At 36.8% G+C, this 20503-nt stretch overlaps 1 protein-coding gene and 1 long non-coding RNA gene across 6 annotated transcripts in view; both read left to right on the top strand.

Annotated features, from left to right (window-relative positions):
* The window catches only part of ARHGEF7 (Rho guanine nucleotide exchange factor 7), a 115875-nt gene that overhangs the window by 64705 nt on the left and 30667 nt on the right, over window positions 1-20503 (top strand). For all 5 annotated transcript variants that reach the window (XR_013339522.1, XM_021545597.2, XM_021545598.2 and 2 more), the window contains 6 exons: window positions 1591-1685; window positions 1949-2044; window positions 8039-8161; window positions 17486-17624; window positions 18503-18562; window positions 19758-19904. Coding sequence is in view for 4 of the 5 variants with exons in the window: in XM_021545597.2 (XP_021401272.1) it covers window positions 1591-1685; window positions 1949-2044; window positions 8039-8161; window positions 17486-17624; window positions 18503-18562; window positions 19758-19904 (660 nt within the window). In the remaining variant the exon portion in view is untranslated. The remainder of the gene's footprint in view (window positions 1-1590; window positions 1686-1948; window positions 2045-8038; window positions 8162-17485; window positions 17625-18502; window positions 18563-19757; window positions 19905-20503) is intronic.
* LOC116183219 (uncharacterized) lies at window positions 8170-13611 on the top strand. Its single transcript, XR_004147776.2, has 2 exons — window positions 8170-13306; window positions 13403-13611. It is a non-coding gene; the product is annotated as an uncharacterized LOC116183219 (long non-coding RNA).

Genomic DNA, 20503 nt, shown 5'->3' with positions numbered 1-20503 from the left:
GTCTCCTTTTCCCTACTGATTTTTCCTGCCAGTGTAATGACTTTGGGCTGGGAGATTTTTGTGGTAAAAACCATATTGGTTTTGCACTTAGTTTTGAACCTTATGGATGCCACGTACTTTTATATTTGCATTTGAACAATTTGCTTTCTTTGCTTTATATATGTAAAAGAGAATATGGAGTTAGTGCTATGATTGACAGAGATATTTTATTTCCCTGGTGTAAATGGTCAAAAAACTCCCTTAGATTTTTTAAGATTTGTGTGCCCATATTGTACTTTATGCTGTAATTTCCCAGTTAGTAGCCATAACTTTCCCTGTGACATTCTTCTGTCACAGCGTTTAGCAGAGAATGGAGTCATTTTAATCTTCAGTTCAAGATTCAGACTTGGAACAAAAGAATGGACTCAAAAATGGTTTCTCTCTCTCCCCAAATGAATAGAAGCATTCAAGGAATAAGCAGAATCAGTGACACCACTGAAAGGAACAGTGGATTCTTCATTGACATACTGAACTATTTAAAGTTATTTCATCAGGTTTGCATTTAGGAATGAATGCCTTTTTTTCTTTCCTGAGAGAGAGAGTATTGACTACAACAGTGAATAATGCACTCAATTACAGTTGTTCCTATAAATGCTGAAATGAGATATTACTGTAGGCTTGACAAATATGGCATGTAACAAAATGAGGTTTGTGCTGTGGCTTATGACCACTGACTAGCAGTCAGGTTTTGAAGTTCAGCTCTGTTCACTAAACTCCATTTAATTCTGGTGATTCCCTTGCTGAATAACTTTTGGAGGCAAAAAAATAAATTGCCTTCTAAAAGCACAGTAGAACCTGGTATTGTTATATTGGAGGATATCCTAAAGCAAACTTCCAAGAAATGGCCCAGTAAAATGTTTTCCTGTACATACTTGGGCTTATTCTACTTGTTTGATTTATATTCAGCCAAAACCCAAGTTTGTGCTGTATTTTATAAATACCTGGCTTTGCATCAGTCTATTGTAATTTTCTTATGGTAGTGTACTCCTGGTGTAAGGTTGGGCAGCACTATTTAAACACTATGTAATAGTGCTAATTGTATTGGTAAGTGAAGTTGGAAATTACTTGATGTTTGTAAATCTGTTAATATTCAGGTGTTCTATCAGGTTATTTAATGCATCTGAACACTCCACTAACAACATTAATTGCAATGTGTTGTAATTGAGACTGAGAAACTGACACTGTTCATTTCTCTTGCAACTTCTAATTGTGCTTTACCATCCTCTGATGATCTGTGACTGTTCTGAAGTACATAGGGGGAATAATTATTCCTGGCTTTGGAGGAAAGCTCTGTGTAGCTGAAGTTTCGCAGTAAAATGTAGTGATAATCCTGTAAGTTTACTGGTTTTTTATTATGTAGCTAAAGGATGGCTCATCTGGTGTTCTTCCCTGTGAATTTCATAGATGTATAGTATTCAATAGTTGCAGATACTTGCATTTTTAAAGTAGGAGCTCTCATTTACGTTTTTCTCATGATAAATTTCAGGATGCTTTAAAACTGGTATTGATATATCTTAAAAAGTACCAATTAGCAATTGTCATTTATTGTAGGTGCTACAAAATATATTAGAAACTGAAAATGAATATGCTAAGGAGCTACAAACAATGCTTTCAAACTACCTGCGACCATTACAAGCCAGTGAAAAGTATGTGAGTTTGTCCTGTGTTTTAAACTGAGATCTCTCAAGTATTGGGGAGGGTCAACATGGTCAAAATGTTGATGTCAGTGTGAACTTGCCTCTGTGAACGCTGTGATTCTTGAGGCAGGGATTGCTTTTATTCAGTTTGCTGACTGAAACAGTCTGATCCTTGATCTAAGAACCATTTTCTTTTAATGTAATAGTTTGTATTAATGCACAGTTAATCAATAGCTGCAAATGTAAACATGTTTTTTTTGCTTTGACTTCAGGTTAACCTTGACAAATACTTCATACTTAATGGGAAACCTGGAAGAAATAAGTTCTTTCCAGCAAATGCTTGTACAGTCTTTAGAAGAATGCACCAAGTAAGTATCATGCATACTAGATAGAGTAAATGATAACATGCAAATATATTCTATTACTTTACTTGTTGCATATTTTGTTGAACATAGATTTTTTTTTTCCCCCCTTTGACTTCAAGAGCTGTTGCCAGAGCAGCACAGTAATAGATGTTTGGAAAATGCATTGATTGTTTGTAGAGGTACATGTTGCAATTGCAATAGGATACAGTTGCAAAGATAGAAATTTTGATATAGTTTAAAAGAAGATTTGGATTTTTGCAATCCAAATGCATACCAGTAGGAAAGTGGTGGTTTTGATTTTGGGGGCATGAATTTTAAATATTTTCTTCCAAGTAAGAGAAAGAAAGAATGGAGGAAACCTTATGTGATGGTGGAACAATGGAGAAGGAGGTAAGTGACTTGGATGAAGGACACTGTATGAGAATGCTTGTACTTGGTATTCTTCTGGCCTGAGCAAGAGTAGTCATCAAAGTGTCCTGGGAGAAGTCTGCAGGATAGGCAGAAAGAACAATTAAATAAAACCCCTCAATGCTTGTCCTTCAATCTATAGGAAGCATGGAGCACAGAAAGAAGGGCATGAAGACACTAGTCCTCCTTCCATAATTTAGGCTGAAGTGGTAATTTCAGTTTGTATTGGTATTTTTCAGCTTGTTACCTCAGCACTTGAGTGTGTAAGAAAGAAGGCAACTGTATTGCCTTTGGATTTTCTGTAACTCCACTGAAAGTGTAATTTACATTCCTAACTTCAGCTGTGTCATTTTCCTTGCCTATATTCTAGTTTTGTCTGACCACATGGTGAACTAAGACAACTTCCTAATACAAATTTTCTTAGTTTCAGCCAGGTTAGTAATTTGAAGTGCTACTGAGGGCTTAACAAGTTTGTTTGTTGTGGGAACAAATTATAGTCTTGGATGGAGAAGAAAATACCTCTTTTGGCAACAGTAAGATTTGGATTACCTCAGTATGTCTTGTTTTGACCTCTCCCCCCTCTCCCTGGGCTGCTCTGTGTGCAGAAGCAGCCTTGTCATGACAAAGGATCCACTGCATCTGCTCTAGGCAGTAACATATGCCTGGTACTGTTGCTGACTTCAGCTCTCACGCCCTCCCACCACCTGCCCTGTCCCTCTCTCCTGCCTCTAGGTAACTCAGACCAGAGAGGGGGGAAGGGAGGATGGTGTGTGCTCTTGAAATAGTCTGTCTTTCATGCTTTGACAAAGAAGGATTATCATTCTGGCAAGTTTGACTAGATCAGTTAAATGTTTAAATCTCTGAAAGTGTCCATTTGTCAACATGCTCAAATGTTTCCTTTTGTTTCTTGTCTCCTTTGCTTGTTACCATGATTTTGCTTCTTTGTATCAGAAGTTAGGGAAATGAAATACTTTGCGTGGAACAGACTGTCATCTTTTAAAGCTTTTTTTTTTTTAAGGTGGTCTTAAAAATGAGAGGAGGAGAGTATATACTTTATATATACCTTTATAATATACCTTTAAACAAATATTAATGTAAACTTCATTTTGACCTGCAATGTAAGTTAATTTGATATCATAATGGAGCTTCAAGCTTAGAAAGCTTCATTAATAACTCTGTTTGGCTTAAACTGTTTTAAAGCACCTTTTCACAATGTCCTTTATTTCTTCTCTCTGCTGAGTGGAATGCTGCTGTATAATAAACTATAGGAATGTGCTGGATACTAGTAGGTGGGCAGAGAAAATGATGCTCTAGAGTGACTAAAACATTATTGCAAACATTTTGTCTTATTTTCATTTCATAAATATGCTTATCATGCTGAGTTGTATTTTCAGTTTAATTTTCATCATAACACATTAACTTGAGCATACAACATCCTCCTGTTTGGAATCTGATCCACTAATCCATCGTGATTCCCATTATGTAGAAGAATGCTTGCTCTGCTGCCTTCTTTTTTTTCTTGTCATTTTGCCATGTTTTTTTGGCTGGTGAACCTGTTCTGTAAACTCAGACTAGCTCCCAGGATGAAAATAGATTTATCATTTTATTTTATTTTTGGCAGAGAGCTTATAGTTCCATCATTGAGGCACTTCGTATTGCAGCATCCAGTGTGGTGTTTTATTCTAACTTGACATGTCAGAATGACCAAATACTGTCATCCTGCCAATTGTAATGCTGCCAGCCTACCTTGCTTAGCAAATTCCTTTTCTTGGGCATGAGAGTTAAATGTTTTTTGAATTCTACACCTACCCTGAGACAGTTTGTCATTTGAGTTTTCTCTTAAACAAATGCTGGCACGTACTTCAGTGGCAGAAACTTTCCTGTGCTTTCCTATGCTTTCCCACTATGGCTTTCACCACTTTGGCTTGTTTAATCCTCATGATGTTAATCATTGGGTTGTGGGTTTCGTCGAGAACATGTAATGCTATAGTGGGTTCTTTGTGTGTTTGGGGGAAATAGTTTAGATATGGTTTGGGTTTAGTTCTGTGCCACTCTCCCACCCTGCCCACAGTCTTGAAGATCTTCTGGTTCATTGCAAAAGGTTTGTCCTCTTTGAACTTGTCCAGGTTGGGGTTATTTCCACCTTTGTAACTTCTCTTCTTAATTTACCAAACAGAAGTGGTGCATGGAATAAATCTAACTAGCATTGAGTGTGAATCTTCTAGCTGATAGGCTTCAAAGGTGCTTTTTCGGCCGATCAGCTTCCAGTGCACTTGGTTCATGGATGGAGAAGAACTGTAACAGACAAGGCAGGGAGATGCTGTTGGTGCCTTCAGTTGTGATAGAATAGATTTCTGACAGTGAAACATAGCAAGAGTGCTCTGTGCTCTGGTCTCTTGGAGACAAAGTGGTCCAGTGCTCTAGCTCTCATTCCAGGGATGTGGTCCTCTGCCTAAGATCAGTTCTGCAGTAGTTCACACAGCAGAAGAGTCTCTGTGAACAAAGTCAGTGTCCATCAGGTGATCTCTGGCCTGATATGAATGATCTCTATTGGAAGTGTTACTCTATGGGTATTTTTGTAGCAGGAGAATGAACCTGATTTGATCTCCTCCTCCAGAACACAATCTTCCATTCATCTGGAAGTAGAAACTGTCAGTCCATGGCTGTATTTCTCAGTAAGGAGGGGACACATGACACACAGGCTGGCTGGTGACACCAGCCTACATAGGCTGCTAGATAAGATCTCCTCTGCAGCAATTTGTAGTTTTTTATGTAGTATCACAGGCTTACCTCCTTGCCCTGTAACAGCCATAGCTGGGGTTTGTCCTGTCTTTCCCTCATGTCCCTGCTCTTGCAGTCACAGGAACTGTTGTCTTGTTCTCTGTTTAAGTGCAAGCAGATCCTTTATGTTTGGGGATGATCCTGAAGCGGAATGGAATTTAAAAGACCCCCAAGCAACAAAAACAGACAGCCCCCTCTCTGTTTAGACTATTTAAATCTAGGCCAAAACTCACTAGTATTTCAGGTTTGGTTTTGGAATGGAGATAGAAATTAAGTCTGTTAAGTCCCAGTATCATCCTTTACTTTTGTTTATCATGAGTATCAACAGAAATAAGTCTGTCGATATTAGGGGAATTTGAATGCAGTGTCTTTAGATATCTTGAGACAAACATGCATAGTAACTGATGTCTGAGACATAAGACAATTAGACAATTAGTGAAAAGTGTGGTAGTGAAGAGCATGAAAATTATACTGAAGGATTGTGAGTAAGTTGAGTAGTACCTAATTTTTACAAGGAGTCTCTCAGAAAGTTGCAGTGGCCCCTTATTTCAGTGAGCTTGTTAACTACAAAGCCTCAGGAGATAATGTTTAGTTTCTTCACAAACTGCACCATTTGGGGTTCAATTGCACTTCTTATTTCTTTCTTCAAATTACCATGTACTGGGTGCCTGTTGTAAGTTTGGAGAAACAGAACTGAACATCCAAAAGAACAGCTGTTGGATGCAACTCCAACAAGCAGACAATGTAGTTTAGATGTAGTCACACATGTGACAACAGCATGTGTACAACAGCAGAGGCTTTGTTATGGTTCCTTTACATTTGCAAATAGAATTAAAACTTGTATCTGGCTTTCTTTCAATGGAAGTTGGTATAACTTAAATATATGTGTAAATATTTAGATGTGATTCCTTTTTAATTAAAGTGTTAAATATGATAATATTGGGATGATAACTTAAGAGTATACTGTAAAATAACTATGGTCTTTACAGAGCACATTAATTATTAAAAGGTTTTTATGATGTGGTGGTAGGCATTAAATTGTTTATTTTTTTCAGCAGGTAAAAGAGATAGTTTATCTGCTGAAAATAGTAGAGCACTTGCAACTAAAATGCATGGATTAGAAAAGTCAAAGGGGATGAGTTCCACCCCCTTACAAAGTCTATTAATTATCTTAGTTTAACAAAGAATGTACAGTATGAAGTGGCAGTGCATGTGCAACATGTGAAAGATAATAATGTCAGTCTTTGATTCTGCTAAAAGAGCAGCAGACTGAGAAGACACAGATGTCTGCTTGGTGCAAACAGCCATAATTCACCCTCCACCCCCATCACTACAGGATGAAATAGGAATTTAACAATTTTTAGCAACTGTTTATTGGAGCCTCTTGCTATTTAATACTGAGTTATATGCCTTGAGTATGTCTTCAGAGTTTGAGACTTTGGCTGCATCTATTACTTGAAGAATGTATTATTAGCTTATGCTAGATTTATTAAAGGGGGCCAGCTGCTTGTCAGGAAATGCTGCTTGGCAAGGCTGTAAGAATAGCATTCCCTCAGTATGCTTGATTTTCCCCTAAACACCTGCAAAAGCAGCCACTCTATTGACTTCAGAATTTAAACTTCTTAAAAATAAAAGATGCGACTTAAAATATGAGCCCTAGCCTTTGATATAAGGAGTGTTGATATTGTGACTTGAGTGTGTCTGGTGTGATGTGTTAGCTGGGAATTCAGCTGTTGTTTTCTGGGTATCTGTAACGAGTGTTGTTCTCAAATCAGGGAATATGTTTCCTCTGACCTCTACAGTAAATTTTTGCTTAATTTTGGGTAGTCTTTCCATACTCTGCAGAGGGACTGAACAACTTAATAGGAAACAGACTTGCTGTTTTGGAATTTGGGGGAGAATTTCTTGGGAATTTTGAATTTTGCTATGACCAACCCTAAGGACTGGGACAAGATGACTGTGAGCAGAATGGGAACATCCGCTGCCTGCAGAAGTGGTTGTCCTGGAAAGCTGAACAGTTTCTTTCCCACTGAAGTTCACTGGAGCATCTCTCACTTTTTTCTAAAGGGGAAATACTTAATATTAATGTTTAGGAGCTTTATGTACATGTCTGGGACAACTACAGAAAATATGACTTCTGTAAAATTTATTTTTCAGGAAAAAAAAATTCTTCCAGAAAGAATTGTTGGAACTAATCTTAGAATGAAGCTCTGACTGTGTGAACAGTATGTGCATCAAGTACTCAGTGAGGGCTCCTTTAGCTTTACAGCTGATGTGAAGAGTGAAGTACTGGTTTTAAGAGTAGTTAAAAAAGATTAACAGCAAGAATAAAATCCACTATCATGTCTTGCAAAGAAGGAAAAATTCAGCATATTTATGTTAGGCAATGCAGCCTTTATGGAAGGAAAGCAAGTGCATGGGGAAATTGAAACATTTCATCTTGCACATGTGTTACAGTGGTTTAGACAAGGTGTCAGGAGTAAGTTTGTAATCTAGGACTGATGAAAGCTAGTGACCCATCTTCTGGTTAACTTCAGTGGGGGTTATGCAATTGGCCATTCAGCCTTCTGCTGAAGAGGCTTAGTCCTTTGAGTGGGAGCTGCTCTGTAGAAAAGAGTTTCATCCCTTCTGTCACCCTTATGCTATTGCACAAATCTAAAAACACGGTCCTCTACCAGCCACTGTGAAGAAAATTAACTCTACCCCAGCCAAACCCACCACACAATATACACTGCTTTTCTGGGCTTTAATTTATTTCTCTGTCTGGTTAGTAGTACAGTATTTTCATCTTTATTACTCTGTTTTTAGGTTGCCTGAAGCTCAGCAGAGGGTTGGAGGATGTTTTCTAAATTTGATGCCACAAATGAAAAGCTTATACCTTACATACTGTGCCAACCACCCATCAGCAGTAAATGTCCTCACAGAACACAGGTATGTTAACTTTGTGGTCTTCTGAGTCTGATACAAAAATGCAAAATACACACCTGAGAAGTTCCAAATATACACTTGAACTGTAAGGCTGTGATGTCTCTTTTGATATGTTTGTTGTGGTAAAGCTTGTTTGAGAAGAAACAATACACTTTAAAAAAAAAGACTAAATGCCCCATAAAACAAAGCTATTTCATGTGATCAGGATAGCTTGTCACTTTTGGCAGTGTATTATCAACTATTTGAGAGAATTTTTTTCATTGAAGGAACACATGCTGGACTCTGAATAAGTAAAATAATTTTTACTGAGTGTCATTTTGTTTTAAAAATGTTGAGATAAAAACAAGTTTGTGAAATTATGGCAAAATTGACATGTCTTAGTCTTCTTAGACAGTTGGGTACATTGTAACTTAGCCCTGTAAATGCCTGTATATACTTAAGTTCAAAGTGTATTAAACCCTTAGCTTTACTTTTGAGAGAAGTGTGAGGTTTGCAAAATTATTATTTTCTGTAAGAATTAAGATGCTTAGTTAACATGATGTGGGTTGCTCAGGTTTTGGGCAGACCTGAAATTTGTATGGAAAATGCCCTGTATCACCTTGAGGGAAAAGTACTATTTTTAAATTTGATTAAAATAGTTAGTTTTCACAAGATTTTGCTATATACTTATATTCTGATGACTCTCATGCTGAAGCAGCTCTTTGTTTGGGGCTGTTTATGCTTGCTTCTGGTGCAGAACAAAACCATGACTTATTCTTGAAGGACAAATTCTTACAGGATATATTCTTCTTGCTTCACACACCTCTCTTCTCTTTGTCTTGTTGTGTTGGACTAAAGTTCTTTTGAATGCTCTTAACACTTAGAAGACCAAGAGGATCACAATAGATTTTTTTTCCTATAGTGTTAGTTTCTTGTAGGAACTCAATTTTTGTTTTAGCAGCAACAGTTGTGGTATGTTTGTGAGCTTTACTCATAATGTTATGAAGACAAAAAACCTTCTAGTTACCAAATACTCTGAACTTTCATATATGTTAATAATACATGTAACTCTATTCCAACCCCAGCTGGAAAAATCAAACTGCAAATTCACATTACAGTATAGGCAAAAAGAAGGTAAGTTTTTGTCATTAAAATTCAGCAAAACAAAAATATTCTTAAACCTCCTCCAGTGAAATCACTGTGTTTGCTTACAAATTACCCTCTTAGTATAATTTTCTGCAAATGGTTTTTAACACTCTTGGGATTTAATTTTTTTTTTGTTTGTTTGAGTCTTTATGCTCTTTCCCAGAGGATTTAACCTGGGATTTAACCTATAGATGGAAGATGACATGTGACTGTGAAGTGATCATCTACATTTCTTTAGATTCAGGGATATCTGTAAAGGATTATCTCAGAACTCAGAGAAATGGTGATAAAAATGGGAGGGAGGAAAGCTGTTTTTTCAGCAAATGGAGAAGAGAAACATTTCTTCTTTCATATTTCTTTTTGTGGAAGATGTCCTAAGAAAAATTCAGCTTCTGGTCTCTAAAGTCAGCTTGACATCAGATCCTGATGGAGACAATGTAAGTGTGATAGAGAAGTTCAGTGGGGCTGTGGAAGTTTCTTTGTATTAGATAGCTCAAGGGAAGTGAAGTTGAGATACACAGATTTCTGTTTAATGCTATTGTGTTATTAGGCATGAGTCAACAGAATTGCATCCTATTCTTTGTAATTAATCCCATTTTATTATTCTGTTGCCTTAATTTTTGTTGTCGTTGCTGCAGGTAGCAAATAATCTGACTAAATATTCTACTTGAGACAGCTGCCATGAAAAATCAGAAGGTGGCTTTAAGCCACTCTGAATCTCTTCCTCTCAGAATGTTGGAAAACTTGTAAATTACATTGTTTCAAAGCAGAAGGAAAGAAATAACAAACTGGAGGCATGAAGAAATGTAAAATACTCAGAACTGTCTCTTTGTTTAGGTGAAATTATTTTAGTGTGCAAAAAATCCCCTATAAACCTAAATTTAAAAATTGCCTTGAGGTTTGAGGACAGCCATGATTGTAACAACGGTGAAACAACTGCACTGCTGCTTATACTGGGTAAAATACCAAGATTTAAGGTTTTTAAGAAAAGGCAACGTTAGTTGGATGTTTTGTCAGTACAATTTTACAAGAGTGTCCAAACCCATGTGTTTCAATACTAACAAATAAGTGTACATGGAATACTTGGAGTTTAGTATCATGTTTGTAGCATCTGTGCTATTCAGTAGCTTTTTAGAGAAGAAAAGGGAACTGTCTGGAACAGTTTGATTTGGAACATAAGTTCTTACTGTCTACAGAAGGTTATTTCTTGCCATGAGCTCTGTGCAATTCATAAACTGAACACATATGCAATTACTATACCTCTGAAAGCCTTTTTATGAAAAAGCCGAGCAAATGTCAAATTCTTGTATCACAAAATTAGTATTTTCTTCTCAGTTTATTAGGGTGCTTGTTTTTCTGGGAACTCATACTAACATAAAAAAAAATCTCCTGATAATTACTCTAGATTAAGATTTAAAATTTTATAAAATATACTACTTTTATTATTGGGTTTTTTTACTGCCACTGGCTAAAAAAAGCTTTAAGGAAGTTGGCTAAAGCATTAACTGTATTCTTTCTTCGGAGTGATTGTATCACTTTAAAATTATAAATAATTTAATTAATTTTAAATAATTTAAAATTGTAAGAAGTTGTCTGGTTTGGTAGTGGGGGTTTTTCATGTCATTTTTTCATGTCATTTTTTGAGCTATCAATGGTGCTCTTCAAGCAGTGTTGTAAGACCTGTTAAAATATTGTTTACACCTTGTAAATTCTCTGTGTGTATGTATAAGTAAAACACAATATTAATGTGCTCGGAATTACTGTGCACTTCCAGAGAAAAACTTTCTTTGAATAGCAGTCTTGTGAAGTAGGTTCTAAACAGGGATGGGGTTGGAGATATAAAAGGGGCATTCAATTGGAATGTGGCTGTCTTTATTTTCCTTTCTTTTAAATACCATCCAGCATGAATGCAAATCTGTCTCCACTTTATCTTTTGTCAGTTGCTTCTTGATCATATGCAGCAGCAACATGGGGGCTTTAATTCAGTTAATGCAGAATAATGGCTTGAGTTTGCATATATGTTCATGTATGTGCATGTTTATGTAAATACAGAGTCTGTGCTGAAGGGTGTCAGTCATGTTATTTAAAGAATAAGACATTATCATGTTAAAATCTTCAAAACCACAAGCATCTTTAATTTCATTAAGTTAAATTATTAATAATCAAACTATTAAAAGACTATTAGTGTCATTGGAGACCCAAGTGTATCTGTACATGAAGAAATGGGAATAAAGCCTAATGCAGCCCATACATGAGTTCAGGTTCCAGAGCTATGAGTTTCTGAAGATGTATTTGCCTCTGATAATCACAACAACAACAAAATCTTTCTATTAAGTTTGGGAACAGATTATTTTCTTGGTTCCAGTTGTGGCTTTAGAAGTTTTATCCAGGTGTTAAAGTTTGTGTACAAAATGATTTCTCCTATTTTATACTGTCTTCAAATTTGGTAGATACCTTTTTGTCTCAGGAGTTGTTTTGGAACTTTTTCATACTTCTTTTCTGGAGTTTAAATTCCTTCTGCTTAATGAATCAAGGTTTTTGAAGGATTAAGCAATTTTTCCCCAGATCTGTCATTGTATCTTGTAATTGAGTCTCAAGCCACCAGCTAAAGCTGAAGAGGTGGAGTTTGCCAGGTACGGTTGGGTGGTGCTCTGGCAGAGCTCTGAGTTTTCCATGTTCCCTTCTCATAGTAGCTGTAGTGCCAGTGTACACCACCCCTATTTTATTTACTTTATTCCACAACAGTCCCAGCTGTTTGGCTCCATTCTATCAGGTTTAGTTTTGCTTGAAGATCCCAGTTCATGTTTAAGGGTAGGTATTCCAATATATGATATTATTTCAGGAGATAATTTTGCTTGCTGGTGAGACCAGTACTGCCTTAAGGGTGTAGAGTTTAGTCAAACTAGCACTGTTCCTGTGTGTGCTTCTGATCATAAACATATGCTTGCCTTCCAGTAAGAGAAGTAACAGAACGAGTAATCAAAGGTGTGAAACAGTGAATGTCCTGCAGATTAAAATACCCATCTGGACACAAAGTACAGAAATGGGTAATTGGAGCAGGATGAGGAGTGCCAGGAACATGAAATGCTACCTAGCTGGAAAAGATCACAAGCAACAAAGTTCAGTGCAACAAGAAAGTCTAGCAAAAAAAAAAAAAAAAAAAAAAAAAAAAAAAAAAAGGCAGAAGCTAGGACTTCCTATGGACTATATCCAAAAATGACAAGAGGAAGGATATTTGAGCAGAGGATTTACTGAAGGTTGGATAACATAATTTAAAAAAACAAGTGTAACAGGCCCCACTGATCAGTGGACATAAAATTCTTTTGAGGATATATGGACAGTACAGACCCAATGTAACCAGCATCAGGTATGTAATTTTGGAGGGGTAGAACGGGATGTTAAACTTTTTTCCTTTGTTTATACAGCAGTATATTTATTTTAAAACAAACAGTAGAAAAATCTTTCCAGAAGAAAATATAATTTGATGAAAAGGCAGATGAAAATTTTTAACACACACTTTTTTTTATTTTGCAAATTGGCAAATATGAAGCCAGTTCTCAGCAGCAAGAAAGCTATTCACAAATCTTTACTTGTTGAAACATTAATTTTGCTAGATTCTTCTGTTCTCTGAGATAACATGTCCCAAACATATTCTACACTTGCATCACAGACGTAGCAGTCAGGATAAAATTTGTGGAGCCAGAACAGGACAATTACTCTTAGTAACTGGAGCATGGAATACAGATCAGCTTGAGTCAGAAAACTCTTTGTGCTTCCCCCACTTTGGTGGATCCCTGAGCCTGCAAGTGTACAGGCTGATGTCATACGCTGAGCAGCAGTCCCCGGGAGAGGAGCTTGACTGGGAAGCTTAGCCCTAGGAAATTAAAAGCTGCAGCAGAGGGGGTGCTGAGCTAAGCTGTGTCACGACGCTCTCAAAATGCGGTGCCTGTGTGCAGTCCTCAGACCCCTCAGCAGTGATAGCTCATGCTCCATCTATTACAAACAGAGACCTCCTTCAGAAGAGTAAGTTGTGATTTTAAATGTTTACATTTTTAGTTCCTGGATCTGCTTTCCTCAAGGTTCAATGGCCTTTTCTTTTTATTCTTCTGTTACTTGTAGGCACATCTGAACTTTGTTTTCTTCCCTCCTCCAGTGTGATTTGCAGCTTTTGAGGCAGCTCTTCTGAGGAGGATTTGAATATATTAGTAGGACTTAAAGACACTTTTCATGGTGACCTTTAAAATATCTCAAGCTGTGAACCAACTTTAGTCTGGAGTGGGGAGAACTCTTCAGCTTGAGATTTCAGAATAAATGAAGCACAGCACTTTTGTATGCTTCTCTGCATTTTATTGTGTAAAGTGATGCAAGTAGTGAATTAAAATCTCATCTGCCTCCTTCTAAAAAGCTACTTCCTTAGGCAGTTGTGGCTGAGTTGATGATTTCACTGTTCAAAAGTTTTCCTGTTCAGCTAAATGATAGCTTTTTATTAAAACATACTCTTAGCTGTGGGCTGGGGTTTAATTTAGCATATAATGCCTAGGAGACTGTGGTACTTGCAGGCATCAATTGAAATTGTGACATGAAAAAATGTCTTTGGCAAAGCAGCTGACATGGACTTTTTTATGTTGCAATGAAAAAATGGTTGTGAGCTGTTGTCATGTTCGAACAGTATTTTAACCTGCTCGTATGTTTTTGAAAGTAAAAGTAAACCCCTGCCATTATGTCCTGTATGCCATTTATCTTTTGTGACTAAATGAAAGACACTAGCTTTAAACTTTGAGCTATAGTAACATCCACATTTTGATGGATATTTTATGTCCACAAAGCTGCAGAGATGCCAGGTTAGTATAGCATGAGTAGAATGGTACAGAAGTCTGCATGATGGAACTGCTCAGACAAAATTTTGGGTACTATTGTATTAAAGGAGTGTGTGCCTGTATTCAGACTAGAGCTTGAATAAGCAGGCATGTCAAAACTTGTCATTGGGAAGCGCAGAAGTGTGTGAAAGAAAACATTGTCCTCTTGGGAATGTTGAGAGGAAAACTACGTCATTCAGTTTTAATTATACCTATTAACACTGCTCCCTGTTAAAGGCTTCATGATGATGCCATTGCTAAGCCTGTTTTTCAGGACTTTGTGTATGTTTCAAGTGAGCTGAGGTTTAAACTTGCTCCATAGAGCCCTATATTGTGATTAGGTAAAAAAGGTGATAATCAACACCAGGTTTCACTTGAGCAGAGAATGGCATAACCACTGAGTGTGTTTAGTTAAAGGGATTGCAGAGTAGACAGTGAAAACAAGATAATACCAGCTTTTTATTTCAGGTTTCCAATAAGTGAATTTTAATTCAAGCTACAGTGAATTTTCCCCTGTTTTTTTACACATGTCTTTCATGATGCTGAAGTTGAAGAAGTGGAACAATGATAATGAGAATTAGAAATGAATTAGAATTAGAATGTAGGTAAAACAGTAACCAAAGTTTCTCTTACAGTAAAAGCATTAAAAAAAAAGGCAGGGGGAAGTGCAGACATTGTCTGAGTGGATAGCTCAGCAAATACTATTTGTATAATGCATGTGTATGCACTCAACAGTATGGAAATGACTGAAGTAATTAGGAATAGGGGGTTTTGCCCCTTAGCAGTCTAAGGGCAAAAATGAGGACTGTTCAGAACAGCGTTAAAGTGGGTAGCCTGTGGCATTTGAGAGTGGCACATCCTGTGGAAAATGCAGCTTTGTTAGGGGTGAGACAGTCTGTAATACACTTGTGGATTCTGCTGCCTGAAATGGGGAAGAGCAGTAGATAGTTTAAAAGGGCAGAGTTGGTAGAATGAGGCAGCAGGGGCTGTGTCTGACTGAAGCAAGCAAAATGCAAAGAATGAGTTTAAACAGCTACTTCTCTAGGTTCTTGTAGGAAATGTCTTTAACATAAAGAGGATGAAGTATCAAGTACTGTGTGTAATCTGACTTTATGATGCTGAAATGGGTGGGGGTGAATACAGGTGCAATAAATGGATAAAACAGAAAAGCAATGACTTGCACATGATCAGTGTCATACACATAGGGAAGTGAAATTTAAAACCATTGAGTTCTGTCTGGCAGAAGGGCTTTTCCAGGTGAACTTTGGTAAAGCTTCTGTGTAAATTGGGTGTCATACCTTTACTACTTACTGGAAACACTTTTTTCCTTTAACTGAGTCAGGAGTGTAGAGGAGATGACACCACGCTGTAGCCGTGCAGCCTGATGTTTCAGGGAATTACCCTGAATACTTGACCAGGAAGTAGCTGGTAATGTGGTAAACCCAAGACACAGTTACAAGACAAAATCTGTAGTTTTTTTTCAGGGTGCCACTGCAGTCAGCTGTCAAGTTCTGAAGTGGTGTGATTTTATGCTAAGCAAGGGCTATGATTAAGGAAGCATTAAGCAAAGTAGGTCTTCAGCCTCAGGTATTCAGAGCTGGCCAGCTTTACTTAAATTTAAGATCAAAAAGTACTCGGGTTCATCTGTGTTGCTTTATTATAACCCTTCATGCAAGGTATTGTAGGAAGTTTTCAAGATGTTTTAATTTTGGCTAAAGCCTGTTTATGTCGCTGATTTAGAAGGCCTGGAGTTGCTGATTGATATTTCCTGCTTAATAGGGATGCAAGATCTTTCTCAAGTGTGACCAGCTCTTCTCTTTGCATCTTTAAAATGCACAGTAGATGTTGAGAAATCCCATCACCCTCTTTCTCCTCTCTGTACTTAAATGCAGCTGAAATGGCACAAATACATACACTGAGGAGAGCCTGGGCCTTCTTAGAATGGGGACAGAAAGCTCTTGAAAGAGGTGATGTATAATGAGGATGGACCTGACAATTCAGAAACAGTGCTGGCTATACATAAACAAGGTATAGCTTAAGTAAATTCCAATTAACTAATCCGAAGACAAGTAAACTTGGAGTAAACTGTATGGAAAAGTATCTTCTTTTCTGTGACCTGGGGGAAACTTTGCTATCTGGGAGGTGAATGATCCAAGTGGGATGGTGTTAACCCACCACTTCAAAATCTACCACTAAATGACGCCCCTAAGCACCATGTTTGTGTTCTTGTTCTGTTGTATTCATCTATTTGGACAAATGACATGAATAATCAGTGTCACTTGTTCTGCAGTGGAAGGAGTGTGTGTGTGTGTCTTGAATGCAGTAAGATGTTACATTTTTAAGAAACTACTTTCTGTATTTTTTTACATAGATTTTTGCCTTTAGAATTCTGTGGGTTTTTGCAACTTGTATTTTATGAAGCCTGGCAATCAGCCCAGATGCTGCTGTATCTTCCATTCTGAATGGAGAGGGCTCATTTTGTTCTTGGTGATTTAAACTCGTGAAAAGCTAGTCCTCCTCCACCATAGTCCTCTAAAATCTCTGCATTGTAAGCAGATGATGTTGCTATTTTGTTTTCTTCATAGCAAAGGGAGCTGAAATTCTCAGATCTGGTGTTTTAACTGAGTTGTTTAAAAAGTTGAGGGGCTGGGCCAGTTCTGCATTATTCAAATAACCAAAAAATATCTGGAGATGGGAAGTAGCAATTCATGATACATGGAGAGAATGGATTTCTTACAGTGGCTTTGTTGTGAAAAGAAGTGTGTTGTATAAGTCCACACTTAATGAAACCCTAGCTCATTAGAGAATAGACTGCACGGTGATTATTTCTACCATTTGTATGAATGTTGGTAACTTTTTTGCATTAACACCTTGGATGTGAGATGAAGTCATTAAACATGTAAGTGCAAGAGAAAAAAATCTTCTGAAATATTCTGTCTTCTTATTAGTGCCTGTCACCATGTAAATACCTATTTTTTAATTGTGTATGAAGCATTTGACTCTTGCTTGTGTATTACTTGTGTAAACTACCTCTAAGGTCATATGTCATTTTACTAGAATAAAGAGCTGTGTAATAAAATACAGCTTTATTCTGTATTGTAGAAGAGTGGATTTGTTCATATGTATGTTTTTCCCTGGTTGGGTCCCAAATCTGCACATGGCTTTGTTCCTGTATTTTGTTTAAAACTGGTCACAGCACTTAAGTCATACTTGAGTTAATTTTTTATTTGGCCTCCTGTTTTATTGGCATACTTCATTGCAGGTGAAAGATTGAATCATGAATCCAATGTAATTTATTTGTTTTGGTAATGTAATCTTAATTTGCTTAAATATCTTGTGTATGCAGTGAGGAACTAGGAGAATTCATGGAGATGAAAGGTGCAAACAGCCCTGGGATCCTTGTACTGACCACAGGCCTCAGCAAACCTTTTATGCGTCTGGATAAATACCCCACGTTACTCAAAGAACTTGAAAGGCACATGGAGGTATATCTTATCAGCATTTATGTTCCAGCTTAATGATGATTTGACAACAATTATTTTAAAGGTACATGTCAAACATGATGGGACCCAAAATTGCATTTGTTTGCTCTTCAGGCAGCCTTCTAAAACTACAGGCTGCAGTGGTTTATGTACAAGTCAGTGCAGTAAAACTTCCTGTAAAAGATAAACATTTAAAGTAAAACTATTCAGAGAAGCTAATCATCATTCCTAGAATAGTCTTACCAGGGTCTTTAGTTGACTTGACATTGAATGTGTCTACTGCACACTCCTTGAAGCCACTTTATCTTGCAGAGGGAGTGCTGCTTTTCACCTCAGTATGTGGAACACATTGGCAAAATAGTCCCTCTGACTTCTAGTGAGCACTGTCCAGAAGTGATCTTTACAGGACAAGGAGGTGTTTGAGGACATATTCAAAACTTTGCATTTTATAGGTTATATGTTTGGAGTGGGAAAAAAAGAGATAAATAGAAAGTGTGTAGGTCTTGTCACACAGATTGGTTTGTCAGCCAGTGACAGCAGAACATGCTAAATAGTCTGTAGGAAATCACCTTTATGATTTCATGCTAAACAAAACTCTGTTAATACTTTCTTCTTGGGAATTCAAAGTCTCTTATTCACTAGGTCTTGTAAAATTTATTTGGCTCTATTTTAAGTATAACTAGGATTGTGCTAAATAACTGCAGTTTTACTAAAGCCAGACCCACCAGTGTTTAATGTAAGGAAGATATGAAGAGACTAGATCAGTCTACAACTTCAATTTTACAGAATTGCTTATTTGGTTTTAGTTAAGCCTCTAACAATTTTTAAAATTAATTTTGCTGGAACTGAATGTTTTATGTATGTTTTCTCTATTTTTTTAGGATTATCATCCGGATCGTCCAGATATTCAAAAATCCATGACTGCCTTCAAAAATCTTTCTGTAAGAGTGATAAAAGAATAGGTTATATATTTTAAGTAGAATGCTTTCTAATTACATCTTCCTCTAGTGCTTAAAAAAGTGAAGCTTTTTCATGAATGTGTAATAAATATTTAAAAGCCTGGAAATCAATGCTGTACATAGGCAGAGATAAGGATGGTAGTTTGCTGGGGAGTTGTAGTGAGTGGACTATTGGTATAAGAGTTGTGCAAAGTATTCTGTGCTTCTTTGTCTGCCCTCTCATCATAGTTCATCTCCCTTTCTACTAGTGCTTGCATGGCAAGTGTCCTGAAGAAGGGATTCTTTACAACAAATGAGTACATGTTCTGATTTTTCTCTATGTGCATTCCTTCTCAGGGAATGGCGTTCAGTTTAAGAGAGCTTGAAGAGAAAAGTGCTAGTGAAGTTCAGAAGACAAAACTTCTAGTAATAATTGGAACAGGAAGCCTAATTTGAGCAGATAAGCTGTCTGCTACTGTCATTACAAAAAAAAAAAAAAACCAACTCAGAAAAAGTATGCCTCAACAGCAACAAGCAATGATTAATGCAGTCACAGTTACAAGAAAGTTAATGTGTTCTGCTTCCTTTTAGGAATGTATACTGATGATAATCTGGCATTTTTAAAATCAGAAATTTAGTGTTATCAGTGTTCAGAAGAGGTTTGTGGATTACATCCTGTTGGGTGCTATAAAAGCAAGAGGAAACAATTCTGTTGAGAAAAATTAAAATAAACAGAAGTAGAACAGGTTGGAGTTACTTAATAAAAGTAAGAACACAAGGTTATAAATACTCAGGTTTGCAGAGGTGGCATGTCTCTGCTTACTGAAAGAAGGTGCTTTGTTGTATAGATATCTATTTCTGACAGCGGTGTTACTCTTTCTGCTGACCATGTCCATTTTTGCTTAGTCATACCAAAATTTGAATTATAAAGGAAGGAGAAAATTGAATAACAGAGCTATAACTGAATTTGGAATGGTAATTGAAGTCAATGTATTGAAAAGCTGTAATATTTTAGTAAAACTAGTTTATAAAAAATATTGGTAGCAGTCATCTAAATGAAAATTCTTCAAGTAAGGTTCTGTCTTCTGTGCATTACAAGCACAGCAGCAGTAAATACAACTGTAGTGGTGTTTCTACCCTTAAGCCATTTCAAATTAGTAGCGATTATAGAGATGTTGTTTTTCCCTATGTTTGTTAGGCACAATGTCAAGAAGTACGGAAACGGAAAGAACTTGAACTGCAAATACTGACAGAAGCTATTCGTTGTTGGGAGGGAGAGGACATCAAAACACTTGGCAATGTGATTTACATGTCCCAAGTCATGATTCAGTGTGCTGGAAGTGAGGTAATGTCCTTCTCATCTTTACTGTCACTCCTCCAATTATGAATAAAATTCATTATAATCATTATACAAAAGAAAGAGGGAGAGTGCTTCAGAGATGGTAAGCTACAGTCTTTCTGTGTTGATTTCAGGCGTTTTTTACAAAACCTGAAATAAAATTCCTTGAAGGTGTATAGTCTCTTCTGTAAAACTTACTGAAAAGTGATTAAATACAGCAGTTATAAATGTTGTAAGATGATTTTTGCAGGGCTTTTTTAGAGGGAATAATTGAACAAGATTTTCTATGTGTTGTTATATTACAGGGTCATTGTGCATAGCAGTTATTACAGTATGTTTTAAATAGCAAAAGGTTTAAAGTTTTATGTTGTAAGGTGTCCGAGACAAACTCTTTGGCTGTTATGGGCACATTGCTCAAGTAGTAAATTTTGAAATACAAGCTTGAGTATCAAATGCTCTTTGAGAAATAGAAGAAGATGATACATTAGAAAGTTACAAGTGACAAAGTGGGGTGATTTTTTTTTAACCAAAGAAGCAAATAAAACATAAAGCAAAACTTGTCCTACCAGAACTAATGTTAAAATAATCTGAAAAGCAAGTGCTAA

This window comes from Lonchura striata, chromosome 2 (genome assembly GCF_046129695.1).
Source record: "Lonchura striata isolate bLonStr1 chromosome 2, bLonStr1.mat, whole genome shotgun sequence".
NCBI classification, from domain to species: Eukaryota; Metazoa; Chordata; class Aves; order Passeriformes; family Estrildidae; genus Lonchura; species Lonchura striata.
The sequence above is the reverse complement of the archived record's forward strand: the minus strand, read 5'-3'. Positions and strand labels throughout refer to the sequence as shown.